Raw genomic sequence first — 23,739 nt, 5'->3', positions numbered from 1 at the left:
CATGTTTTGTTAAATTAATGTTAAGGGTATTGTCCAGAGCTGGTCCACAGTGCCTCTTTTAAAGAACTCACAGCCTCCAGGAATAAGATTATAGTTTCTAATAAAGTGGTGGATTTTATTTTATTTTAATATGAGAATCATAAACCTTTTTTACTTTCACCCCCTTTTTTAAACTTCTAAGAAACTCAGGGACAAATTTAATGCACACTGTCATTTTTATCTTAGGCATTTGGTGTGTTTCTTCTATATGGAATTTTGCTTTCAATTGCTGTTAATAGCCTCATTTTTGTAAATCCACTGGTGTAGTATACCTCAAAAAATCTTGGGAGGAGTCAGGGATCAAAATTAACAATAAAAATATGTTGACACCTAAAAATAAAAGTGAATAAATCAAAGATTCCCAGGAGAATCGGAGTTGTAGTAAGCTTAACTCTATTGTTTTTGCATAAATGGAATAGCTACATTGTTAATAGAATAAAATTGGGTTAGTTCTGCAGTCGGTTTTGGATTGTGGATCCAAACCTATACTAGATCAAATTCTAGTTTTAAGTTCTTGTGATTTTACTACCTTCTCAACTAAGTGGCTTTTTTTTTGGGTTGAAGTTATCACTGAGTCTATTTATTCAGCCCCCTGAGAGAGGAAGGGAGAGAGGAAAATTCCCTATCTCCACCATTCCCAGCCGAACATGTATTCCAGACAGCAAGCAGGCTTGGAATGGGAGAACTGCCCCATTAGACAAGTGATTTCGTTCAGTGTTTTGAAGGGTTGTGAATTCCTAGACCATCAGTCATACTTACATTCAAATATAAGTATCCAAACACATCTAAGTCCAAATATAGTACAACCATTTTATGATGTTGGTGTTGGGAGACAGGATTTATGTCGGCCCTATGGACACATTATGTCTGCTGCTAAATTTGTGGTTTTGAACTCAAGTATAGTAAGAGTTCTATTATGTATGTATTCCAGACACAGGTTTTTTGTTTTCTTTTAAAGATTTATTTATTTATTTATACAAACACTGGGTACAGTCAGAAGCGCTGGAGGGTGAGAGAATTCACCAGAGCCAGAGCGGGGAACAGAACAGGCAGACCAATGAAATACACTGCTGAGGGGAGCAGCGGGCAGCAGGAGAGGTCTGCGCGCCATGTGGGACCCTCGCCTGGTGGCCCGGGATGGAACCGGCGCTGCAGAGGCTGCGGGCAGCTTCCCAACCCAGCGCTCAACCACTGCGCCACCGGGGAAGCCCAAGACACAGGTTTTTGTTTTATTTTGTTGTGTTTTTCTGACCCTCCTTCCTCTTTTTTGTCTTACCCCAATCTCCTCCTCCTCCTTTTTCTTATCTTCTTCATCGTTGACATCTCCTCTTTTCTTCTTCTTGTAAGTAACTTGATAAGCTGAGCTACAAAGATAGTCAGGAGAATAGGAACATCAAACAAAGGTTAAAACATTAAGAAAAATAAATAAATTCTAAGGAAGATGTTTAATTTTTACCTGGGGACCTAGAGGTATTAAAAGCAAAAGAAAAATGCTAAGATTTTTCATAGGAGAATGGGGGAGAAAGATTGAAGAGATTGAAGGAGACAGGAAGAGAGAGTTAGGAGAAAATCCTGTAGAGGTGTCCTGTCAGCGAGTGGGCCAGCGAGTGGGCTCAGCTGGACAGAGCAGGCGCAAGTCCCAACAAACGCAAATGACAACTCCCTCCCTCTTGGTGGCATGGATAGCAGGAGACCTGTGACCTTAAGCAGTGTCCCCATGGGCAGCAGTCTTTGGAGAAGAGTCAGGATATGAAAGAAAGACAGGTGCTTGGATGCTATAAAAAATTCCTGAAAAGCTTTTAGAAGAATCCTTTGGAAAGGCAGCTTAACCCATTATTTACTTGGCACCCATGCAGATGATGTTCCTTGCAGTTTGATGCATAGTCCTCTTTTCATGGATAATATTTACTGCCTACAACTTCCTTGACTCGCTTCTTGCTAATTTAGAAGATTGTGTAATCAGACCCTAATAGATATGTGCCCTTGATGAATGAATTTTAAAGGCTCTTATTATTTTTAAAGTTGTTTTATATGAAATCATGACTCAGATCTTCCATCATGGCAGGACATTCGTCCTTACAAAAATATTACCAATTAGAGTTTTAGTGGTATGGACTTAAAAATTTAAAGATGTGAAAACCAAAACCTAGAGAAAGTTCATCTTAAAGTGCTCAAGGTACTTATTTCTCTGTGTTAGAGGTGTGGAAATTGAACCATACAGTGGAAAGAGCCAATTAAAGTAGACATGCATTACTGAGTAGGAGATCGCACCTCTCTGTGTTCATACCCTGAAGAGGATGATTGGTATCTGCCAGTCCTCAATGGTGCTATAAGTAAGCAAACTCCTGCATGATGTGGCCATGGTCATGATCATCTTTCTGGATCTTGTTTATTTGCCCAAGACACTGTGATCATCCTCTGAGTGGTCAAGCCTGATGGTAGGCCAGGCACAGAGTTATAGCTCCCTAATTTCGCCTTGCTGTCAGTGGAAGCCTCCAGATTAGGTGGGGTTGAGTGAGATGGGGCTTGTAGAGGAAGGTAGTTATTGAGGGTAGAAGTAAGGGAGTGGGAAATAGAGAAATGGGAGTCTTCTACTTATCAGTGAGAGTATCAAATGTCCTTGGATGGGCCATGGCAATTCTGGGTCTTTAAATTTGAACTCTTGGCTTAGAACTTGCTCACTTAATTATCTAGGCTCTTAATTCATATATTTAGATCCCGTGTGATAAGCATGCCAATGAAGAAAAAAATATAAGATTCTTGCCTTTGCTATCATCTCTCCCAGTAATTTTATTGAGCATTTGTATAATCCAGGTGATGATTAGCTGTGTTTGAATTGGACCTGATGCTTACTTCTCAGAATGAACACTCTGTCTCAAACCATTGATATTATTCTTTCTTTCCAATGATTTCAGGCAATGCTACATTTAGAATGTCTTCCTGTCCCTTTACTGATGGGGTTAATGTTCCAGGTGAGGTGGACCAGTGTTTGCAAGAAAGGATTTGATAGGTAACCTTCAAGTAGACCACTAGTTTTTAATCTTTCATGGACATGTGCTGCTTCACACCCTAGAGTTTAGGCCACTGACCTCAAGTTTGCAAATTTTATATCCCATTACCACCCTGTGAGCTCTGTATTCCCCAGGGCCACATAGTCGATGTTTTAGATGGAATCTGAGAAAGTGTTTGAACATTTCCTAAAGTGTTGGCTAGGAGCGATTTGGCAGTTCAGTCATAAAAACCCAGAGCTAGTGGCTGGGGTATACGTTAGGATGACCTCACACTGCTTCCTGTTTGAGCCTGATTGTGGGTAGCTGCGTGGAGTGGTATTGCTTATGGGATTATGTTTTAAGGGACTAAGGAGTTGTTTTCAATGAATGCTAACAACACTGGTCATGTTTTCAGAGAGGTTGGGAAGTGTGCACATGAGCAGGCTGGGGTCAAATCCTAGTTCTACCACCTGCTAGGAAGGAGCTTCAGACAAGTGGTTGACCTTTCCAAAACTCAGTTTCCTCACTTTTAAAAAGAGGTTATAATATTCATCTTTCTGGCTTAAATCTGTCCTAATGTTATAGGACAGGGAGAGGGGCAGCCCAAACCCCGCAAACCTGCCTATTCTAAATGGGTTCTGCCATCCGCCGCATCAACACAAAACATACGAGACTTTAATGGGAAGGAACTTTAATAAAACTAGCAAACAATACAGGTAAGGCAAAGAGTCTAGTTTCTAAATGAAGCACCCAAAGTTACCCATCCCCTCGTGGGTAAAAGTCCATCCATATGGGATCGGCCCAGAACAAGGCCCCAAAGCCTGCTACAAGTCTAAAGCATCTTCCAGTGGGGACCCACAGCAAAGGGTCACAAACAACTGGACAAGCCCGGAAGGAAAAGAGCAAAATCAACATCAAGATAAAAGCTGCCATGGTCACCTCCCCACAGGTCTCACCCACATCTGTGTCACCCAGTCCACGACCAAAAGACAAGCGCAGTTTTTTTTACGTGTCTCTAGGCTCCATGTGTCTCCTCCAGGTCTCCTGGCTCCATCCTGCTTCCTTCCTTAGTCTCTTCTCCAGCTTCCTCTCCTCCTGTTCAGCTCCACCCTCCCTTGGGTGGGGCAGGGAAGCTGGAACCTCCCCCTTTCCTGGGGACCACCCTGTTACACTAAGATTTAATGAGATTTACATTTCAAGTTCCTATTGATATATTCAGTTATGGTGGTGAGGATGATTATAATTCTGTTATAGACAAACAAAATGAAGGAGTCATACAAAGAGGTTAGATTTTTTTATAGATTTATTTTTTATTTATACAATAGGGGTACAGGCCAGAGGCGCGGGAGGGTGAGAGAATTCACCAGAGACAGAGTGGGGAGCAGCACAGGCAGATTAACCGAAGTATGCTGCTGAGGGAAGCAGCGGGCGCGACAGGAGAGGTCTGCTTTGCCATGTGGGTTGCTCCGTGGCGGCCTGGGAATTGAACCGGTGCTGCATAGGCTGCGGATAGCTTCACAGTGCGGCGCTCAACCCGCTGTGCCACCAGAGAGGCCCAGAGGTTAGATTTTTATGGCCAGTGCAAAAAGTTAATCAGTCACCTCGCTGGATACCACAGCCTCTTCTTTGTCATCTTGGAGAAGTGATTTTTTCACAAATATAGAAAGCAGATTTGACCTTTGAAAATTTTTAAAATATAATTTTAACAGAAACTTCCTTTACCTATGAAGATCTAGATCTAGTTATATCTTTAAGCAATGGATACACAAGTTTTTATTTTTAAATACCCCTTCCTCCAAATAGTGTTGCCTTTATTGGGAAATGAACTGACTAAATGTTATTCTTTATTAATATGCCCCTCTCGACTCTTCCAAAGAAGCTTGCAATTTTTTTTTTATTGGCAGATCTGGTAAATAGTCCTTGTCTCCTTCTGAATAAACACTTACCCATCCCCTTCCCACCTCCCCAAAGAACCTTTGTGAAAAGCATTTCCATTTTAAGAAAAAGAAGGACTGATGTCAAAACCACTTTCTTTGGCATCAGTGTGAAGAGATACCCTGGGAGTTATACTGTTTTGTGGTGAGGTGGTTGGCCATTATTGAAATGTGCTGTAATTGCCTCTCTCCAAGTAAGGATTTGGTTATGCTTGGGTAGACTAGATGACCGCTGTTAATAGCCATACTGTCATTCAACTCCTGATCTCAGAGCTAAAATGATAAACTGTTTACCGGCTCCCATGCATCAGACCACATGAACTTTGGCACTGCTTGGTCAAATGCGCATCACTGTGGCCAAAGAAATGGGTCCCTGAGGCTGGCCAGGCCTGAACCCTGTGCAGAGGGATCCTCTTAAGAAAGAGGACTTTGACTAGCAGAGAAGAGGACTGCGTGCTGGGTAGGTAAACAACCCATCTGTGTCCAAACCAAGAAAGCTCCCTTTCCCATAGACCCAGTAGACCTTCGGCTCACTCTGTCATGACTGTTATCTCTGGGACTGTGGTGAGCAGGCCTTCTTGTGTGTTCTGGGCCTAGGCTGACTCAGATTTGCCACCCAGGAGAAGAGCCAGGGCCTTCACTTTCCAACTGAGCATTCCTCTCCTGACTCCCATGCCATGCAGCAACATAATGTTCTTTTCATGCAAAGGGATGCTTATTTGTTGTTGTTCTGTGGCATATTTCTCTTGAGAATTGAGATTCTTTTTATTCTTTTTATTTTTTCATTTTCTCTTGATGATTCACATGAACTTTCAAGAGATCTTAAACAATTGAACATCCAGATAAGGGGAACAAAACTTACATTATCTTCATTTAGGTAAAGCTTCTGTATCCTGTATCTTTATATACCAACCTCTGGTTAGCTGATTAGCAATAAAATCTAAGAAGTTGTGCTTGTTTCATATTTATTCACAGCCTATAGCAATAAGGAATGCTTTAAACAGATAATAGTTATTTTTCTAGACGTCATTAAAATGTTCAAACTACCTAATGTTTCTCATTCCCTTGAGGGCAAATCACACCAATGCAATAAAAGCTTATAAATACAAAAATATGAAAACAAGCTAATACCAGGTACTTTCTCTGTTCCACTAACTTCCCAGGAAATAAAGATAACAAAATATACTTTTCTCTTTAAAATTTTGAAAGCCTTTCAGGCATTTTACAAGAAATATGCGAGCTGTTTTTTTCTTCACCTTTTATTAGCATTTAAGATTTAATATATTGTTAAACATTTGACAGTATTCTAGATAAGAGAGTCTAATTTGGCCTTGGGCTACTCATCTTATCATTTGCATTTGGGCCCTCCTTGAACTAGATTATCCACTACAACTTCTCATTCATTGAAGAATCAGAAAACATAGCAGGATTCCTTACTAATTGATTTCCTTTCATTTCATGTTTCCCACAACTGTAAGAATTCTTCCATATGTGAGTGAAAAAGCCAAAATTCGGGCCTCCCCGGGGGTGCAGCTATTGAGCACTGGGCTGCGAAGCTGCCCACAGCCTCTGTAGCACTGGTTCGAACCCCGGCCACCGGCGAGGGTCCCACATGGTGCAGCAGACCTCTCCTGCCGCCCGCTGCTCCCCTCAGCAGTGTACTTCGGTCCTTCTGCCTGCTCTGCTCCCCGCTCTGGCTCTGGTGAATTCTCTCACCCTCCTGCGCTTCTGACTGTACCCAGTGCTTGTATAAATTAAAAATAAATAAATCTTTAAAAAAAAAAAGCCAAAATTCAACCTTTTTAATGAATCTGCTATAAATCAGTCTCTTTCCTTTCACTCATCTTTTGTTAACTGATAGGTTTTTATTTGTCACAAAACATAGTAACTTGTCATTACCATGTCAACAAGTGATTGTAATGCTGAGGGTACTCATCCCCTGGGCTGATATTTAACTATTTGCACAAGTGTGGTTAAATCATTCATTTGTTCTTGGATTCCTCCTCCAGTGAGTATTTACCTTATTTAGTAGCCACGTAGCTGAGATTCATGGAAACTGTTTAACTCCTGCCTCTTTAAGATGGTAAATGTGTTAGGTTGGACCATTATTGTCTCTAAATGGAGGTCCCCATTTCTCTCAAGAATTTGAGTTGCATAACAGATAAAAGTTGCTCTTCAAGTGAATGAAAACAGAAAGCAAAAGTGAGGTGTCACGATGGTATGTCAGAGAGTGACTATCAGGGTGAAGGAGGCCAGATGCTGCAGCAAAGTTAGGGAGAATTTCTAACATATACAAAACCAGAGAGAATAATACAATGAAGCACTGGCTTTAGCAGATACCCATTAATCATTGTCAGTCTCGTTTTGCCCACTTCTTTCCCCCTCCACAGATTATTTTGAAGTAAATCCCCGAAACATTTAAGTTGTCATACACATTTCAATATGCATTTCTAAAGAGAAGGATTCTTTAAGAAACATAAACACAATGCCACGATCACATTTAAAATTAGCATCAATCTTTCAATATCATCAAATAGCCAGTGAGCATTTACATTTACATTTCCCTGATTAGGTTATACATTTTACTTATTTTTTTATAGTTTGCTTAAATAAGTATTCAAATAAAGTCCATGCTTTTGTAATTGGTTAATCTACATGTCTTTTAAATATTTTTATATACAGATTGTCTGTCTGATATTTTTTCCCTTGAAATTTATCTATTGAAGAAATTTGTTCAGGTCCTGTAGAGTGGTGTTACTTAAAATGCCCGTTCATGAGCTAGTTGTTGCCATTCCATGATGAGAAGCATGTGACAAAATACTATCCAGTATACCAAGAAACACACTGTATAACTCAGCTGATTTTTTCACAGTCAAATTTTCTTGATGGACTTACATTCCGGCTTAAGTTTATCTCATTATAGGTCAGTAATACTAGGTGTGTGGGCCAGCACTGGCCAGTCCTTGTACCACACTGGAGCATAGTGGTGTAGAGTTTCAGTCTAGTAGTAACCTCTGAGTTTCAGTGGTGGTGATGTTTGCCATGTTTCTCTCTTCCTGTACTTGCTGTGACTTGATGGAGAAGAGGCTTGATTCAATTTAGAGTCAACCTTTCAGCCTGAAGACTTTGAGTGTCACATGTACTTCCACTAGGAGGCACATCACAGCTGCTGGTCTCTTGTTGTGTGGTGCTAGCAGCCAGTAATGATTAGTCTAGATCCATTAATTTATTAGAGTAGTAGAGTGGGACTATTTGAATTGTGTCATTATCTGTTAATGTTGTAAAACTTTACACCTTGTTTTGAACTTACTCTCAGATCAACGCAGCCAGAGATGTCTACGATATTGCCAGGTCTGCTTTGTCCCCAGTTGTCTAAATCCACCCACTTTGAGGTTTGTGGAAAATTACACAATATCTACACCAAATATTGGCAACTGTGAGGTGTAAAATTGTACTACAAAATTAACCCAGAAGGAGTCTGGTGCTTGAGGGATCAAAAAAAGGAAGGATACAAGCCTGATGCATCTATTCTTCTCCCCTCATTTCATGGTCTTTCATGAGAGTCAAGATGGAGAAACATTTTATAGTAAGGAGATTCAGGCAAGGGTCTTAGGAAAAATTAGTAAGATTTTGGGCTATGAGTGGAAAGAAGACCTTTGCAGATATTTAAACATTCAAAATGGATATTCATACTCTCATTTCAGCATTGCTTTCTCTGGAATGCTCTTTTAATTAAAGAAAGACTTTTTAACAAACGTTCACAATGTATGTAAGTCAACCATTGTGTTGCACGCCTTGAACGTATATAGTACCGTGTGTCAAGGATATCTCACTAAAACTGGAAAAAGCAAGTGACCCTAAAGAAATAGCACAGCTTTAGTGATTCAATTGAAAGATTCTGGAAAACACTGGCATATACAGAATCCCCTTGGGGAAGGAATACAATGAAAGAACTTCCCAGAAGCTTCACGCTGAGTATATGCATTCTGTGTGTGCATATTTGCAAGTTGCATTTTCTATGTGTGTTTCATGTCAGCGAAAGATGCATACTATTTATTGAGGCCTGCCTTATTTCTACTACTGATGTCAAACTTCCAGGTAAACCTACAGGTGTTTTAGAGCAGAGGCTTTGTCTTTGGGAGCTGCTACAGAGATCTGGAGCCCTCTTAGGGATGTGTGGAGGTGGAATGGGTGGACATGTTTCATTGTTTGATGTCATCTCCTTCACGAGGTTGTCACTGTGTTGAGAATATGCACTTGTATTTAGCACCCACTTGACTTAATTCCCACTTGCAACATGAATGCAGTCACACCTTCTCCAGAGCTCAAAAGGTGTTGAGAGGACAGAGCTGGCATCACTCAGGCTGAGAGGGAAGTCTTTCACATTGGATTTCGGGGAAGAGCTGTGCTGTGCTGGCAGTTGGAATGAGTTGTCACTTTCTCCATGTAATGGACAGTCTGCTGGCAGCCTCTAAATGAAGTCATAGACATGTGAAATTGGAGGGTTTTTAAGAACATCATCTGGGTCACTATGGCCTTCCTAAAACTCACTGCCTTCCTGAGCCAGGTTAACTAATTGCCTGCATGACCTGATGGTTTTGCTTGAGGCTGCTTTTCCGAAGACTAGGAACACTCATATTCAAGTGTGTGTACAGAATACACTCTGGTGATAGCTGTGAGTAGGTTTTGACTAATCCATATTTTGAACCTCCATATTGTTCTCCACCCACCATTCCCCCAAACACTAAGCATGTTAAGAGCTGACTGATAATGTAACCAGAGCGAACATAAATACTGTGAAATACATACTGTGAAGAAGCTATTTCAGAAACAGAAGCATCAGTTATTAGGAGTGATTCCTAAATGTATTCTTTTTGTCACTGCTTTCTTTTTCCAATATACTTTGTAAAATATCTCCAAAAATTTTTGTTTTGGCAAACCTATGAAAACCAGAACACAAAAGGTGATGCACACATTAGTTAATATAAAGGACCATATTCTGTTTGGGGTATTTATGGAAACATCTTTCTACCCTCTAAACATCTTTAGTATTAACTTTCGCATTTTTATTAATGAATTCTTTTGGTTTCTAATTAGTGATTTAAGACATCCTTCCATTTTGTAGCATTTGAACAATTATGTCCCTGAATTTCAGTTTCCTCATCTGAAAATGATGGGACTTTAGGAGTCACATGATCATTGTGTAAATTATAATACTCTTTAAAATTGGTAATTATTAGTTTTATTCTACAGTGTCACTTCACATGGACTTGAGAGACTCCTGATTTAGTCAAATTCCTTCAAATTCAGACTACTTATTAAAAGTTTCCCAGATATCAAAATGTTCAGAAATAATTGTTTGCTTCATTTGCAAAATTAAAAAAAGACAACTTGTTGAGTCCTTGATCCCTAATAATGTGAATTGTTAATTTCAATGAAATAATCTGAACAACTTCATACTTTTACTTCCTCTGATTTTTCAGAAACGTAAACTCTATCAGTGATTTATTTTCTATTTTTTTTTGTTCCTTAGCAACAATGTCCCTGTTCTCATGAAAGGTTTAATAGAGAAATATTTTAAAATACCCACTGCCTGTTGACTCCTATGAAATAGTTTGAGATACAGTATCTCAGAAGCTAATAGCTATGAAATGTTTCTAAAATGATGCATCTGGAACATGGAAAAATTTTACTCTCAGGCTCCATGTATTCCAATTTTTTGTTATATATTTGCTTTTTTTTCATTAAAAAATTTTTAAAAGTAGATGACTTGCTATTAATTTAGCATTACTTAGTAGTTCTTATTCATTTGTTTGCTTATTTTTTTATAAATATATTTACCTTTCCAATATATTGAATACTACTCTAACAGCATTCTCCCTAACAACTAAGACACTTACGTTGTCTTAGTTGGAAGTATACTTGAAACCCTAAATCTTTGCATACCATTTAAAATTCAGGTGTTATGCTAAATTCTGGGCTTTGAAAGATACATCTGAACTTTCTATCTTTAAGGAGCTCACATTGCAAAAGGAAAGGTAATCATTCAATTCCAGAGGTTCTGAGATGCTGGAATAACTTGAATATGAGATTAGAGTCACCAGAGCTTAAAACTGACCTGCTTCTTTACTTCATCTGGAAATCACTCTTTCTGCAAATGACTCACTGAACCCTTGGCTGAGAACTGGTCCTGGACCCTGACTTTATATCATTGTTGCAAGGATCTTCCCACCTTTAAAGGAAGTCAGGTATTTTGAGGGTTAGAATATCCAGCTACTTCCTAGTTTTTAAGTTTCTAGTTTATGAATTTATGGATATTCCACATTGGCCCTTGTGTTCTCATGCTGGGGGCTGGGATGGCACTGGGCCCGGGGCTGGGCAAGCTCTGATTCTGGCTGTCCTCACAGGACTGTGTGTAGTGGCCTGAGTTTAAGGAGTTCAGTTCTCACAGCTCAGTGGGCAACTTACTGTAGCTGCAGGGACCATGGGTTTGAATGGCCAAGTTTCCCTCTGGTTGTCTGCCGTGGAATGTGTTTTCCCATAGAAACAACATTTTAAGTTGTGGTCAGGTTCCCAGACCAGCCCACAAGAGCCTATTTAGCTGATAGAGATTGCTATTTGACTAGCCTGGGGACCAAACCACCACCAATTAACGTTGTTTCTATTGGAAAAGCCATTCCCAGTTCTAAATACAAATATAAAAATGACATTTTGGAGCCCTACCTGTTTGTCGATTGGGAGCTGCCAGTATTTAGAACTAGAGCATTGAATCACTCTATTCCCAGTTCCTGAAGGACCCCATTCTTTCCCCTCAGTCTGACCCCATGGGTTGGCTTTCCTGTCTTTCATGGGGTTGCCAGTACATTCAGAAGATATTATCTCCCTGGACAGAGCTCCTGGTTTGAGAATTTCTGGGAAGTGGTGAGAATCATGGTTTCAAACCCCTGTCTCTACAGAAGGGGGAAGGGAAGAGGTGGAGCTGATGGGAGTAGTGAGTTCAGAGACACCGCTTGGGCCCGGCTTTCACTGCATCATCTCCATACCTGCATCACACCTAGGCACCCCTGCATCATACCATACCTAGGCAAACCTAGGCCGCTGTTGACCTGATTACATGACTACCTCCATGGTGGCCTCCGGATAACTCTGCCTGTGATAATATCAAATACTTTGCTGATGCAAATGGCTCTTGACATATAGTCACGATGTCCCCTTCTCTGTTCCTGTAAAACTTTGTCGCCCATTCCTATCTCACCCTCCAGCCTTTATTCCTCATACCATTGTCGCATGATCAGCTTTTACTAGCCTGTATGCTTTCAATAAATGGCACAAGAACTTCTGCTCAAGTAGCAGAGTCTTACCTTGCAAACCTGCTCCATGTTCCCGCTGCAAAGCGGCAAGAAAGTTCTTGTCACAACAGTGTACCAGCCACAGACACAGATTCCCTGGGAGAGAAGTTAGTCCAATGCAAACTGACTGAAACACTGTCAGTCATGGTCTTTTGAAGTTGAGGGGGGCCATTAGGGTAGATTAGTAGTGCATGCAGCATGCTGTGTGCTCAGTAGTGCATGCAGCATGCTGTGTGCTCAGTAATCCGGGCACCAGAGACAGAGTGTTGTTGCTTAGCAGTGTAAGGACTTCATGTATGCAGCCATGTGGTTGGGTACTCATGGGTCACTGTCCAGTTTCCTGTTACAACGCACTCTATCTCTATACATTCTTCCTTTTAAAAAAAGACTAGCACACACGTGCATAGATTTCCAACAGGATTGAAATGGGCCGCCAGTCTAAAATGACCTCCCACATTTGAGGACCTGCCTTGGCAACTTTCTGCTTCCTCAGCTTTCTTAGACTGTGTATGTGTGTTGCTGGTAGGGTGACCTAAATTTTTGGCTCTTAAGTTTTTGAGATGTTGCTTTTAATCAACACAACACCCCCATGAAAACAGAGTTTAGGGTACCTCAGATGAACTTGCTGATGCAACAACCTCTCTGTGCCGCCTGTGCTGAGTTACCTCACTCAGCAGTGGGAAAGACTTCAGCCTAGTGGTACATCCAGAGAGAGCTTTCAAAGCCCTGGGAACTATGTAAAGTTTTTCTCTAGGAATTGGTCACATATGGTTGACTTCATTTTGGATCTTGAACAGTTGCAACAACCTGCCATAATAAAATAGGCACCATTTTGTGAGTGGAAATGGTGATTTTTAACTGCTTTTGGGATTTTTGTTTTGCTAAAGAAATAGAATACTTGAGTGTGTTTTCTACATTGATTTCATATTTTCCAGAAGGAAATGAATTGATCCCTCAGTTAAAAACAGTGATAACTTCACTGATCAGAATAAACTAATGATAGGCATGTCAACAAAATAATCAAGCCTTGAAACCATTAGACATTATTGTTTAACTGCCTACAGTTTTTTTTTAAATAGGCCTGAAATATTCTTCCGTAAATAGATTAAATCTATAATAAATAATTCTCACTATTCAACATTTTTTTCCACGTTGGTGGCATTTATAACTGGCCTACTTTTTATACCAAAGAGATGGCCTTAATCTTTGTTAATTGTACTTCATACTTGTTGAGGCACTTAATCTTATCTTGTGTGCTTCTTAATAGACCCCAGAATATTTTAGGCATAATAGACATTGTTTCTCTACTTGAAGAACTATGTAAGGGAACAGAGGGCATAAAGTTTCAGGCATAAGGTCTCAATATGTTCTCATTTAAAATATATAATTAAAATATACTGTAAGCAACACTTTTGAGAGGCATATCTGAAACTGGCCAGTAGGTTGAAAGGTGGGTGGGATTAATCAGGGGGGAAGGATTAACATCAAGGGGCAGAGAGAGAGATTTGTACATTTAATTATACATTAAAGTTAGTATAAAGATGGATGAAGATGAGGCTAAACACACTTGTTCTGAACTCCTTTAGCTCCCAGGCAGACTTTGATGTCCATGTTTTACCTCTTGTATGATCCTCTTTGCTTTCCTGCCTCTCTCCTAGGCTGTGAGGTCCTTGTGTGTGTGTCTGTGTGTGTGTGCATGTGTGGTATAAAGGTGGAAGAAGTCTAGTATGTGTGTCTATGTGGGGGGGAGTGTTGGGAAGAGGGTGTGTGCCTGAGTAAGGGCTGAGACAGTGAAGAGCAAGAGCAGAACAAGAGGGTGGAAGTTGAAAGTAAGGATGAAAATCAGAGAGTACATTTAGGGTGGGCCTGCCTGATCAAGAGGTGAAGTTGCTAGAGAGCTGTTTGCCATTTTATGGGAGGTAAAGGTCAATCTGTGGATGGTTGGAAGCAGAATAAGCATGGTCAATCTGAAAAGATATCTAGCTATACTGTTCTAGTGGAATAAAGAGGAAATAGGGGCCTCCCTGATGGTGCAAGGGGTTAAGCACAGCACTGTGAAGCTAGCCACAGCCTCTGCAGAACGAGTTCAATTCCCAGCCATCCAGGGAGCTACCCACATGGCACAGCAGACCTCTCCTGTCTCACCTGCTGCTCCCCTCAGCAGTGTATTTCGGTCAGTCTGCCTGTTCTGTTCTCCGCTCTGTCTCTGGTGAATTCTCTCACCCCCACACCTCTGGCCTGTACCCCAGTTCTTGTATGCATAAATAAATCTTTTTTTTTTTTTAAACAGAGGAAATAGGAAGCCAGCAAAAGAAGAAAGTGATATTAGCCCATCAATGGAATATCAGGATTTGGACAAGGTGTTTAATGTAGAGAATTGAAGAGGAATTTCAGGAGTGGGATAAAATAAGACTAGTGACTCCTCTTAGCAACTGGGAAACATCAATTTGTAGCTCAGATAGTCCCCTCTGAGCCTCCCCTGGATGATGAAGCTAAACACACTTGTTCTGAACTCCTTTAGCTCCCAGGCAGACTTTAATGTCCCATGTTTCACCTCTTGTATGATCCTCTTTGCTTTCCTGCCTCTCTTCTTAGACTGTGAGATCCTTGAGAGCAAAGACTGTGTCTTAGTCACAGTTTTTGGAATGTAAGTTTCTCATTGCATGTTTGTAGTATTATTACTGTTACAACTATTATTTTATTGTTTAAAGATTTATTTTTTATTTATTTATGCATATTTATGGGGTGTAGGTGCAGGGGCTGTATGTGTGAGAGGGTTCACCAGAGACAGAGTGGGGAGAAGAACAGGTGGATCTACTGAACTACACGGCTGAGGGGAGGGGCAGGCATGGCAGGAGAGGTCTGCTGCACCATGTGGGTCAGCTCCCTGGCTGGGGATCAAACTCATGTCATAGTGGCTGGTGGTAGCTTGATAGTGCTGAGACTTTAATCCCTGTACCACCAGGGAGGCCCCATATTATTTTATTTTTAAATAAACTTTTCATTTTAAGGCAATTTTACATTTACAGAAAAAACAAGAATAATACAGAGTTCCCATATTCTAGACACAGCATCCTCTATTGTTAACATTTTATATTAGTCTAATGTATTTATTATAATTACCAAACCAATACAGCTACATTATTATTAACTAGTTAAGTTCATTCTTTATTCAGATTTCCCTAGTTTTCAACTTAATGTCCTTTTCTTTAAAAAAAAAATTGAGGTGACGTTGACTTACAACATTGCCTATAATTCAGAGTTAATGTCCTTTTTAATGTTCAGGATCCCACATTACATGTAGGTGTCATGCCTTCCACTAGACAGTTTCTCAGACCATTTGCTTTTTATGTCCTTGTCAGCTTTGAGCGAAAATTGGTCAAGATTTTGTAGATTGTCCCCAAATTGAGACATCTGGAAGACAGTCATTATGCACAGCTCACACTTAAGGAGTGAGGAGTTCTTCTCCATCTTCTTGAAGACATGACATCCGCATCAGTTATTCAGAATTCTCTAGCATAGGAGATGTTGCTCCTCTTCCAGTTATTTATGTATTCAATTGTCTGCTTACCACTATGTGTTCATAGATTTACATTGTATACTTCGGATTATAATCCAGTACTACTTTGTTGCTTAGATGGTTCTAACTTTGGGCTCTGGGAGCTCTTTAATTGTTACTTGACTTGCCCTCCTTTTTGTCTTGGTTTGTCTGTGTAGAACTTCCCATCACCAAAAGATACTCAGGTTCATCTTGGGTATTTCTTGCCTAGTTCGTGCATCAGCCACTTGTCCCAGAATTCCTGCTGCCTTTTATTAGAAAATGGAATCAGATCCCAAGACCTGGGTGTGAAATATGCTTATCTTTGTCACTTTCAAGAAAGAAGGGGTTAAAACTCTTGCAAATCAGAATACCAATTCTTCTTTCTTTTCCTTTTGAAGTTATTTTTATTAAGAAAAACTGCACAAAGTAGGTCAGAGAGTCTGGCTGGCCTGAAACTTCGAAGGAGGAAACTAGGATTGTCCAGATTCCAGCCAGTATTGACCCAGACAATCCAGAAACGAGTCCCTGGATCTGGACAACCCAGCTGAAGCTCCAGGAGGCCATGGAAGCTGTTTCCATGACCAGGGTTTGAAGTTTCATTAGTGGAGTTGTTGTGACTAGCAGATGGGCTGGAATAGTCACATGTGGTATTCAAATCACTGCTGGGAGGAGGGTGACCTCTGCCTTCGGTGGAGAGGACCAAAAGAGAAGCACTAAAATGCCAGGGGGGCAGATTGCAAAGTTGGTTGAAGTAGTAGTGGATCCCTTCATTAGATAGTCCTCATGGTTTTTCTTTTTATCTTGATTAAAATTTGTGAAAGTACTAATGAATTTATGAGGTATATATAGCTCAATTGTGTATTATAGTTTTTTCAGTATCGGTCACATTTTTGGCAGTGAAAACTGTTATTTTCTAAACCTCTGCTACAGTGGGCTGTTACTTTGAGGTGTGTCCTATGGACAGTTGGATATCCTTCATTATGTGGGGGCATATACCTTTTGATATGTATCCACATTTATTCTCAAGGGGATTAAATCATAATTTCCCCCCCCAAGGGTCAAAAAAGAGTCAACTCATGGAGCAGGGCCAGCCTCATTAACCTTTACCTAATGTTTAGGATCCTCCTTGCCCAAGAATTTAATCACTTCACAGGCTAAGAAACACATGCATATGAAATAGGAGACCCTGATCTTGTTTTTATTATACCAGTCTTGTCTGAAAAAGGAGTTTACACTTGGGATAGGAAGCAGAAAGGCTATTCTGCTGCAGGAGAGGCCAGATTTGCAGAAGTAGGTTCTGGCTAAGGAATGTGGACACACTGCAGACATCTTGCACAGAGGCCAATTCTTGCAATGATGTGGTCAGACGTGGTAAAGCCCAGCTGTTTGCTCCATTGAGAGGGGCTTTAGCTAGCCCACACAATCTCAGAGTGCTGCGTCTGAACTGGATCCAAATATCCAGGCTGCCGAGGCTCACCCATCCCCCAGAGTGAGTGGAGTTGGGTTGTTGCAGAGCATGACATTGAAAGCAACTGGCAAGAGAAGCTACACATAAAGACTTTGAAATTTAAAAAAAAAAAATGTAACAAATAGAGTGGTGAAGTGGAATATAAATGTATTTACCATGTCCCCCCATGAACTATTATAGTACAGGTAAAAGCAATGTGTGCTTTATCTGTGGCCTCTTGGTAGGCCTTCTATGACTCGCTATGCATGCTATCATGAATGTCACTGGGTGAAAGTCATCTTGTCCCCTCTGCCTTTAACATGAGGCACATGCATTATGGAGTCAGGATTCCTGAGTTTAATCCTCATTTTCTACTTCCAAGGTGCGAGATCCTTCTTAAGCCAGTTTTAGATAATAATAGAGCTTACCTGAAAGGATTGCTTATCTGAAAGGGTTCTGAAGATGAGATAAAACAGTGTGTCTTTAGTACTTAGCATAAGTTCTTTTCCTTTTGAGTTTTACCTTGAATTTGCTAACACACTGCCACGTACTTAAAGTCTTACTTTTTTTTTTTTTCCACTGGTGGGCTAGTAGATATGACTGATGAAATGAAAAGGAAGAGAAAATGATATGAACACAGCACTTTCATTTTCACAAAAAAGTAACCCTACTAATGATTTGTCTTCTTTATAAATGTTTTTCTGTGCAGAAACCTTAGAATAAAATCTTTTGTAATGGAAATAATCCAACATGTCTACTTTAGACTTTACATGCCTTAGTGCTTTCCAACTTAAATAAGACATTCTTTGTTTCTAGAATTAGAGCTGTTTTTTTCTCTGCATGTAAGTAGAACAAATGCCACCCAGCTTGTTTGAATGAGTTCTGTTAACTTGTAGTTCTCAAGACCAAAGTCAGCAGCAGAGGAGAAAACTTACTTCACATGAAGCCATGTAACATAGCACTATTCTAATGTGGTTAAAGTGAATGGCAATGAGATTTGAGGATGGTGGTTGAAATAACTGAAATTTAATGGCATATTACTTATTATAAGATTTAAAGTTATTAAAGCCAAAAAAGCCAGAGCATGCAAACAAAATCAATCATATTTCAACATTATATAGAATTTTAAAAAATGCGGTGGAATTGTTATAGGACAGGGAGAGGGGCAGCCCAAACCCCGCAAACCTGCCTATTCTAAATGGGTTCTGCCATCCGCCACATCAACACAAAACATAGGAGACTTTAATGGGAAGGAACTTTAATAAAACTAGGAAACAATACAGGTAAGGCAAAGAGTCTAGTTTTTAAATGAAGCACCCAAAGTTACCCGTCCCCTCGTGGGTAAAAGTCCATCCATATGGGAATGGCCCAGAGCAAGGCCCCAAAGCCTGCCACAAGTCTAAAGCATCTTCCAGTGGGGACCCACAGAAAAGGGTCAGAAACAACCAGACAAGCCCGAAAAAAAAAGAGCAAAATCAACATCAAGATAAAAACTGCCATTGTCACCTCCCCACGGGTCTCACCCAATCTGTGTCACCCAGTCCATGACCAAAAGACAAGAGCAGTTTCTTTACATGTCTCTAGGCTCCACGCGCCTCCTCCAGGTCTCCTGGCTCCATCCTGCTTCCTTCCTCAGTCTCTTCTGCAGCTTCTCTTCTTCCTGCTCAGCTCCACCCTCCCTTGGGTGGGGCAGGGAACCTCCCCCTTTCCTGGGGACCACCCTGTTACAGAATGAAAGTGGATAACTAAAGAAGTGAACTGTGAATGAATGAAACAATTTTGTTATAATGAAGCAGAATGTACCTTGTTTAAGAGATAAGATGTTCATACTTGTAATGTTGTTTCTTTAAATAAAAGGTAATGATCAAAATATAAAAACACATATTTAAAAACAAACATGTATGGATAGACATTAAATGAGCGAGTAAGAGAAACTCTGTCCACTTTCCTAGATTCCCATCTCTTATGGAAACCAGAGAAACTTTAACTGTTTCTATTTTTAATACTTCTATTTATCTTCATGACACCATTTACTATGTTCATCCTCTATGTCTAGATTTAAACAGTATCTTTGAATCCTCACCATGAAAAGGAGTACATAACTTACTGAAGTATCTATACTCAATTTAAAAAGTAATAATAACTTTAGTTCATCTATTGGTTATTTTGAGCATTTTTTTCATCTGTGCATTGTGATAAAATGCACTGCATTTTATAATCTCTGGTTTTAATTTTCCTCATGTGCTGCATATATGGTGATATTTAATATAAAGATAATATTTTTTATTGAGTTGATATTGGTTTACATCATTGTCCACATTTTAGAGGTGTAAGATCCCCCCTCGGGTGTTGTTGCCAGAATGCACACATCAGCAAAGCACCTATAGTTCATGTGTAGATGGCATTAAGAGATATATTTATTGGTGCCATTGAATAAACCTTGATTTCTTCTATGAACTACATTATTGCTTTCCACGTCTTTCCCTTCAACTTATTTCCCTACTTATGGCTTCTATACCATTATTTTTATATGAGAATATTTTAACTATTTATATTTTGTTTTGTAACCATTGTAAATTGTCTCCTCTTTCATGTTTGTCTATAGGCTGATTCTAAACACAGAAAAAACAATAAGGAATGTCTTACTATGCCTTTTCAAATACCATGGAAACTTTCTTGACTGTCTTATTTTGTAGGACTGAAGTTATTGATTCTGGACTCTCTTTTTTTTCTTAGCTTTTTCGCCCTGTTGTATGTGTTGTTACTCCATAAAAATACTCATTCTTGTCAGGCGACATGTCCTGATTTTTGTTTGAAAAACATAGTTACTCTAACCACAGGACACCCTGCAAAGGCTCAGACAGAGGTCCTCTGAAGCTATTCCAGAATTTGGTTTGGGGTTGGACTGGATCCAGTGGTGTTGTAATAGGCTGAGGTGGTTGACTTTGGCCTGGGTTGTCATTTTAGATTGAGAGAACTTTCATGAAGTTTGGAAGGTTTGAGTGTCCCCCAACCCAGGCCCTATCCTATCTCCTCATTCTCCCCTTTCCAAGATTCTGAGTTGCCCTAGGAAATTCTGTGCACTCTGAATTATGTTTGGGATATTGTTTTGCTAAAGGGGGGAAAAAGGATTGAGAAACATTGGCTTAGAATTCTTAATAAAGACTTTCTTTTATCTCTTAGGTTCTTTTGGCTGAGCAGATAATTTAGGTCAGGAGATGATTTCATCATTATAACACTGCACTGCGTTTTCATTGTCCTTTTCTTATATGAAACTTCATATGTCTGTTATTTCATGTGATGCATATACAAACTCATGATGTAGACAAGGCAGTCCTATTATTACCCCAATATATAGAAAAATAAAATTAAGGCTCAGGGAGGCCCTAAAGTCATGTATATATTAAGTCTCTACCCCATCATTTTCTGTCTAGCCTTGGAGAAGCCCTGGACAATCGGGTATGGATTTAAAGCCTTTTCCCTATCTCCTCCACCCTTCCTTCTACTTCTCTATCTGACATCAGCATCAGTCAGTCTGAAGTATGCATTTTGCCCTGCAGAGTGTTCCAGGTTCTCTGGGATCATGAAAGGAATACAGGACAGAGCAATGAGTTCAGAGGAATGTAGCAGGGTTTCCTCTATTCAGTGTGGTCAGTGTTTATAGAGACCTTGTGAATGCACCACTTCCAAAAATATATGTTATATATGCAATGTTTTTTGCAGACTTATGCAAAACTTATGCAAAACTCACAGGACTACAATATTTCTATCAGCAAGCCTTGGGGTATCTCCTCTTTGTGAAATTGATTGTAAAATGCTTGACCTTCCTTAACACCCCTGAACTCAAAGTTCTAACTAACATCAATGCCAAGGTTAAGATGTGGCAAAGTAAAATGAATGGTTTCTTTTGGGTCTCTGTCTGTTCTAGACTCCTGTGTTGTTTGGTTATGTGTTACTTTTTAGTTTTTGATCATTTATAATCATATCCTCCACCTAAGTTTCCAGGTTGAATTAGCAAGGTCATTACCTGCTTGCTCCTTTAACTTGTGAAATATGGGTCATCTGGATCCCGAACAAAGGCTTTGCTCTAAGATGTGTGGTGATGAACTGTGTGTAAATAAGAAATCTATATTGACATTGACTTTATTTTCCTTTAATTGCTGGTATCAACTGTGTTTTCAAACTTTGGCTAAAGAAATATTTATGTTTTGGTCTTTATTTTTTCTGACTTATGTCAGAGTTTGCATTTTTATAATTCTGGTGAAAGGAAGTCTTGCTCACATTGTAGAGGTGAGCTCGGCTGTAGAAAAAAACATACATGACTTCAATGAGTAGGAATTAAAAACCTTACTTGTAGTAGATTTTTCTTTTTTAAAGGTTTATTTATTTATGTGTACAAGAGCTGGGGTGCAGGCCAGAGGTGTGGGGGGTAAGAGGATTCACCAGAGACAGACTGGGGAGCAGAACAGGCAGATCTACTGAAATACACTGCTAAGGGGAGCAGCAGGAGAGACAGGAGAGGTCTTCTGTGCCATGTGGGTCACCTCCCTGGCCAGAGATCAAACTCATGGCTGTGGATAGCTTCATAGTGCTGGTACTTAACCCCTTGTGCCACCAGGGATGCTCTCTTGTAGTAGCTTTTATGATGACTTTTCTTAACTAGATTGGTAGGATATTCATTGTTAAACTCATGTGGCTTCATAAAATTTTATATCTGTGTGTTGTAGTAGAATGCATTGCATTTTGCATCTCTGGTATGTTCCAAAGGTGATATTAACAGCTATCCTTATTGGTATCACTAGGTCTCAAGCTAATAAGCCAGCACTGTGTCCCTTGAGACTGCAAAGAATAATCCTGTCCCTATAACTCAGAAATTTCTCTCTCTCTCTCTCTCTCTCTCTTTTTTTTTTTTTGGTAATATATTCTTTTAAAAAAAATACGGTGTTGGGCCTCCCTGGTGGCGCAGCGGTTGAGCGCTGGGTTGCGAGGCTGCCCGCAGCCTCTGCGGCGCCAGTTCGATCCCGGCTGCTCCCCGGCCACCGGAGGAGGGTCCCACATGGCGTGCAGACCTCTCCTGCCGCCCGCTGCTCCCCTCAGCAGTGTAGTTCGGTCCTACTGCCTGCTCTGCTCCCCGCTCTGGCTCTGGTGAATTCTCTCACCCTCCCGCGCTTCTGACTGTACCCAGTGCATGTATAAACAAAACAAACAAACAAACAAACCAGCAAACAAATAAATAAAGCATGCCTCTATAAAAAAAAAAAAAATACGGTGTTCTTGTGATTGAATTTTTTTTTTTTTAATATTTCAGACCCAATGTCTGTGGATCACGTTATAATGCTTACTGTTGTCCTGGATGGAAAACCTTACCTGGTGGAAATCAGTGTATTGTCCGTAAGTAGTCAATCAGTCATTCTTAATGTTTTGGTTGCATCATAATTCTTAGGTTTTGGTCCTTTATGACTACTTATCATTACTATGCTTGTAGCATGGTCTTCTAGCTCTAAGATTTTCCTGTTTCCTTTTAATCCACATTAGAAAATACATGAATGTGGTCAAACCACTGTTATACTTTAATTTAGTTCCTTTCTTTAGGATATTTCTGAGATACAGGGAGTAGGACCACAGGGATACTTTGGTTCATGTCATTACATGTGTTGTGTGTACTTGTGTAGACTAGGTAATGGGATTTTGAGAAAAGAATATCATTGTTGCTGTCCTTTTTGTAATTTCCAATTTTGTTGCCTTCCCCCTCCTCCTGCCCAATCTACCCAAACCTTGTATATTGAATTTGGCATGTTGAGGCCAAAGGCAAACCTAATTCTTAGACAAAGTGGAAAGGAAGCAGCTAGATAATCAGATTAAGATCCATGGAAAGATTAGGGAAGAACAGAAATGCTACCAGATTCCTCTGTTGACTCTACTGCTATGGTAAGTCTCCAGATACTCTACAAATGTTGAGTGATATTATATTCAAACAGCTTGTTATTTAATGGATATACTGAGTTAAAAGAGTTATGATATTTTTCCTGCCTACACTCATCATACCTACAAAGTAATTTTCAGTTTTCAGAAAACTCCCATTTGTATAATGGGGAAATTTAGAGCTGAAAGTGATTTAGGAATCACTTAACCCACCTTCTCACTTAGCCAAGAATAGTCTATGGCGATGAATAGAATATTCCAAACAATATTTTCTGGGTAGCCTAAGAAAATCTCTCTCTTTCCCAATTTGGAGATTGATTAAAAGCAACTTACTTCTTTGGCACATTGAGTTTATTTTAAGATCAAAACCGAATCACTAAAAGAGGGCTCTAAAGAGGAGTTTTCTGAATGAACTTGACCACAGAGCTCTTTCCTTGCTGTTCTGTTGAATCTCTAAGAAATGCTGTCTCAGGTATTTAAATAAATGCTCATAGGATTCTTTGACAGCTTATTTCTT

General features: G+C 39.9%; 1 protein-coding gene across 1 annotated transcript in view; it reads left to right on the top strand.

Annotated features, from left to right (window-relative positions):
* FBN1 (fibrillin 1) overlaps nt 1-23,739 on the top strand; it is a gene marked incomplete at its 5' end in the record, with an annotated part of 233,753 nt that overhangs the window by 9,722 nt on the left and 200,292 nt on the right. Inside the window, one exon of the mRNA XM_084240531.1 lies at nt 22,609-22,691. Coding sequence (XP_084096657.1) covers nt 22,609-22,691 — 83 coding nt within the window. The remainder of the gene's footprint in view (nt 1-22,608; nt 22,692-23,739) is intronic.

This window comes from Talpa europaea (assembly GCF_964194135.1).
Source record: "Talpa europaea genome assembly, chromosome: 8".
In the NCBI taxonomy this organism is placed as follows: domain Eukaryota; kingdom Metazoa; phylum Chordata; class Mammalia; order Eulipotyphla; family Talpidae; genus Talpa; species Talpa europaea.
The sequence above is the reverse complement of the archived record's forward strand: the minus strand, read 5'-3'. Positions and strand labels throughout refer to the sequence as shown.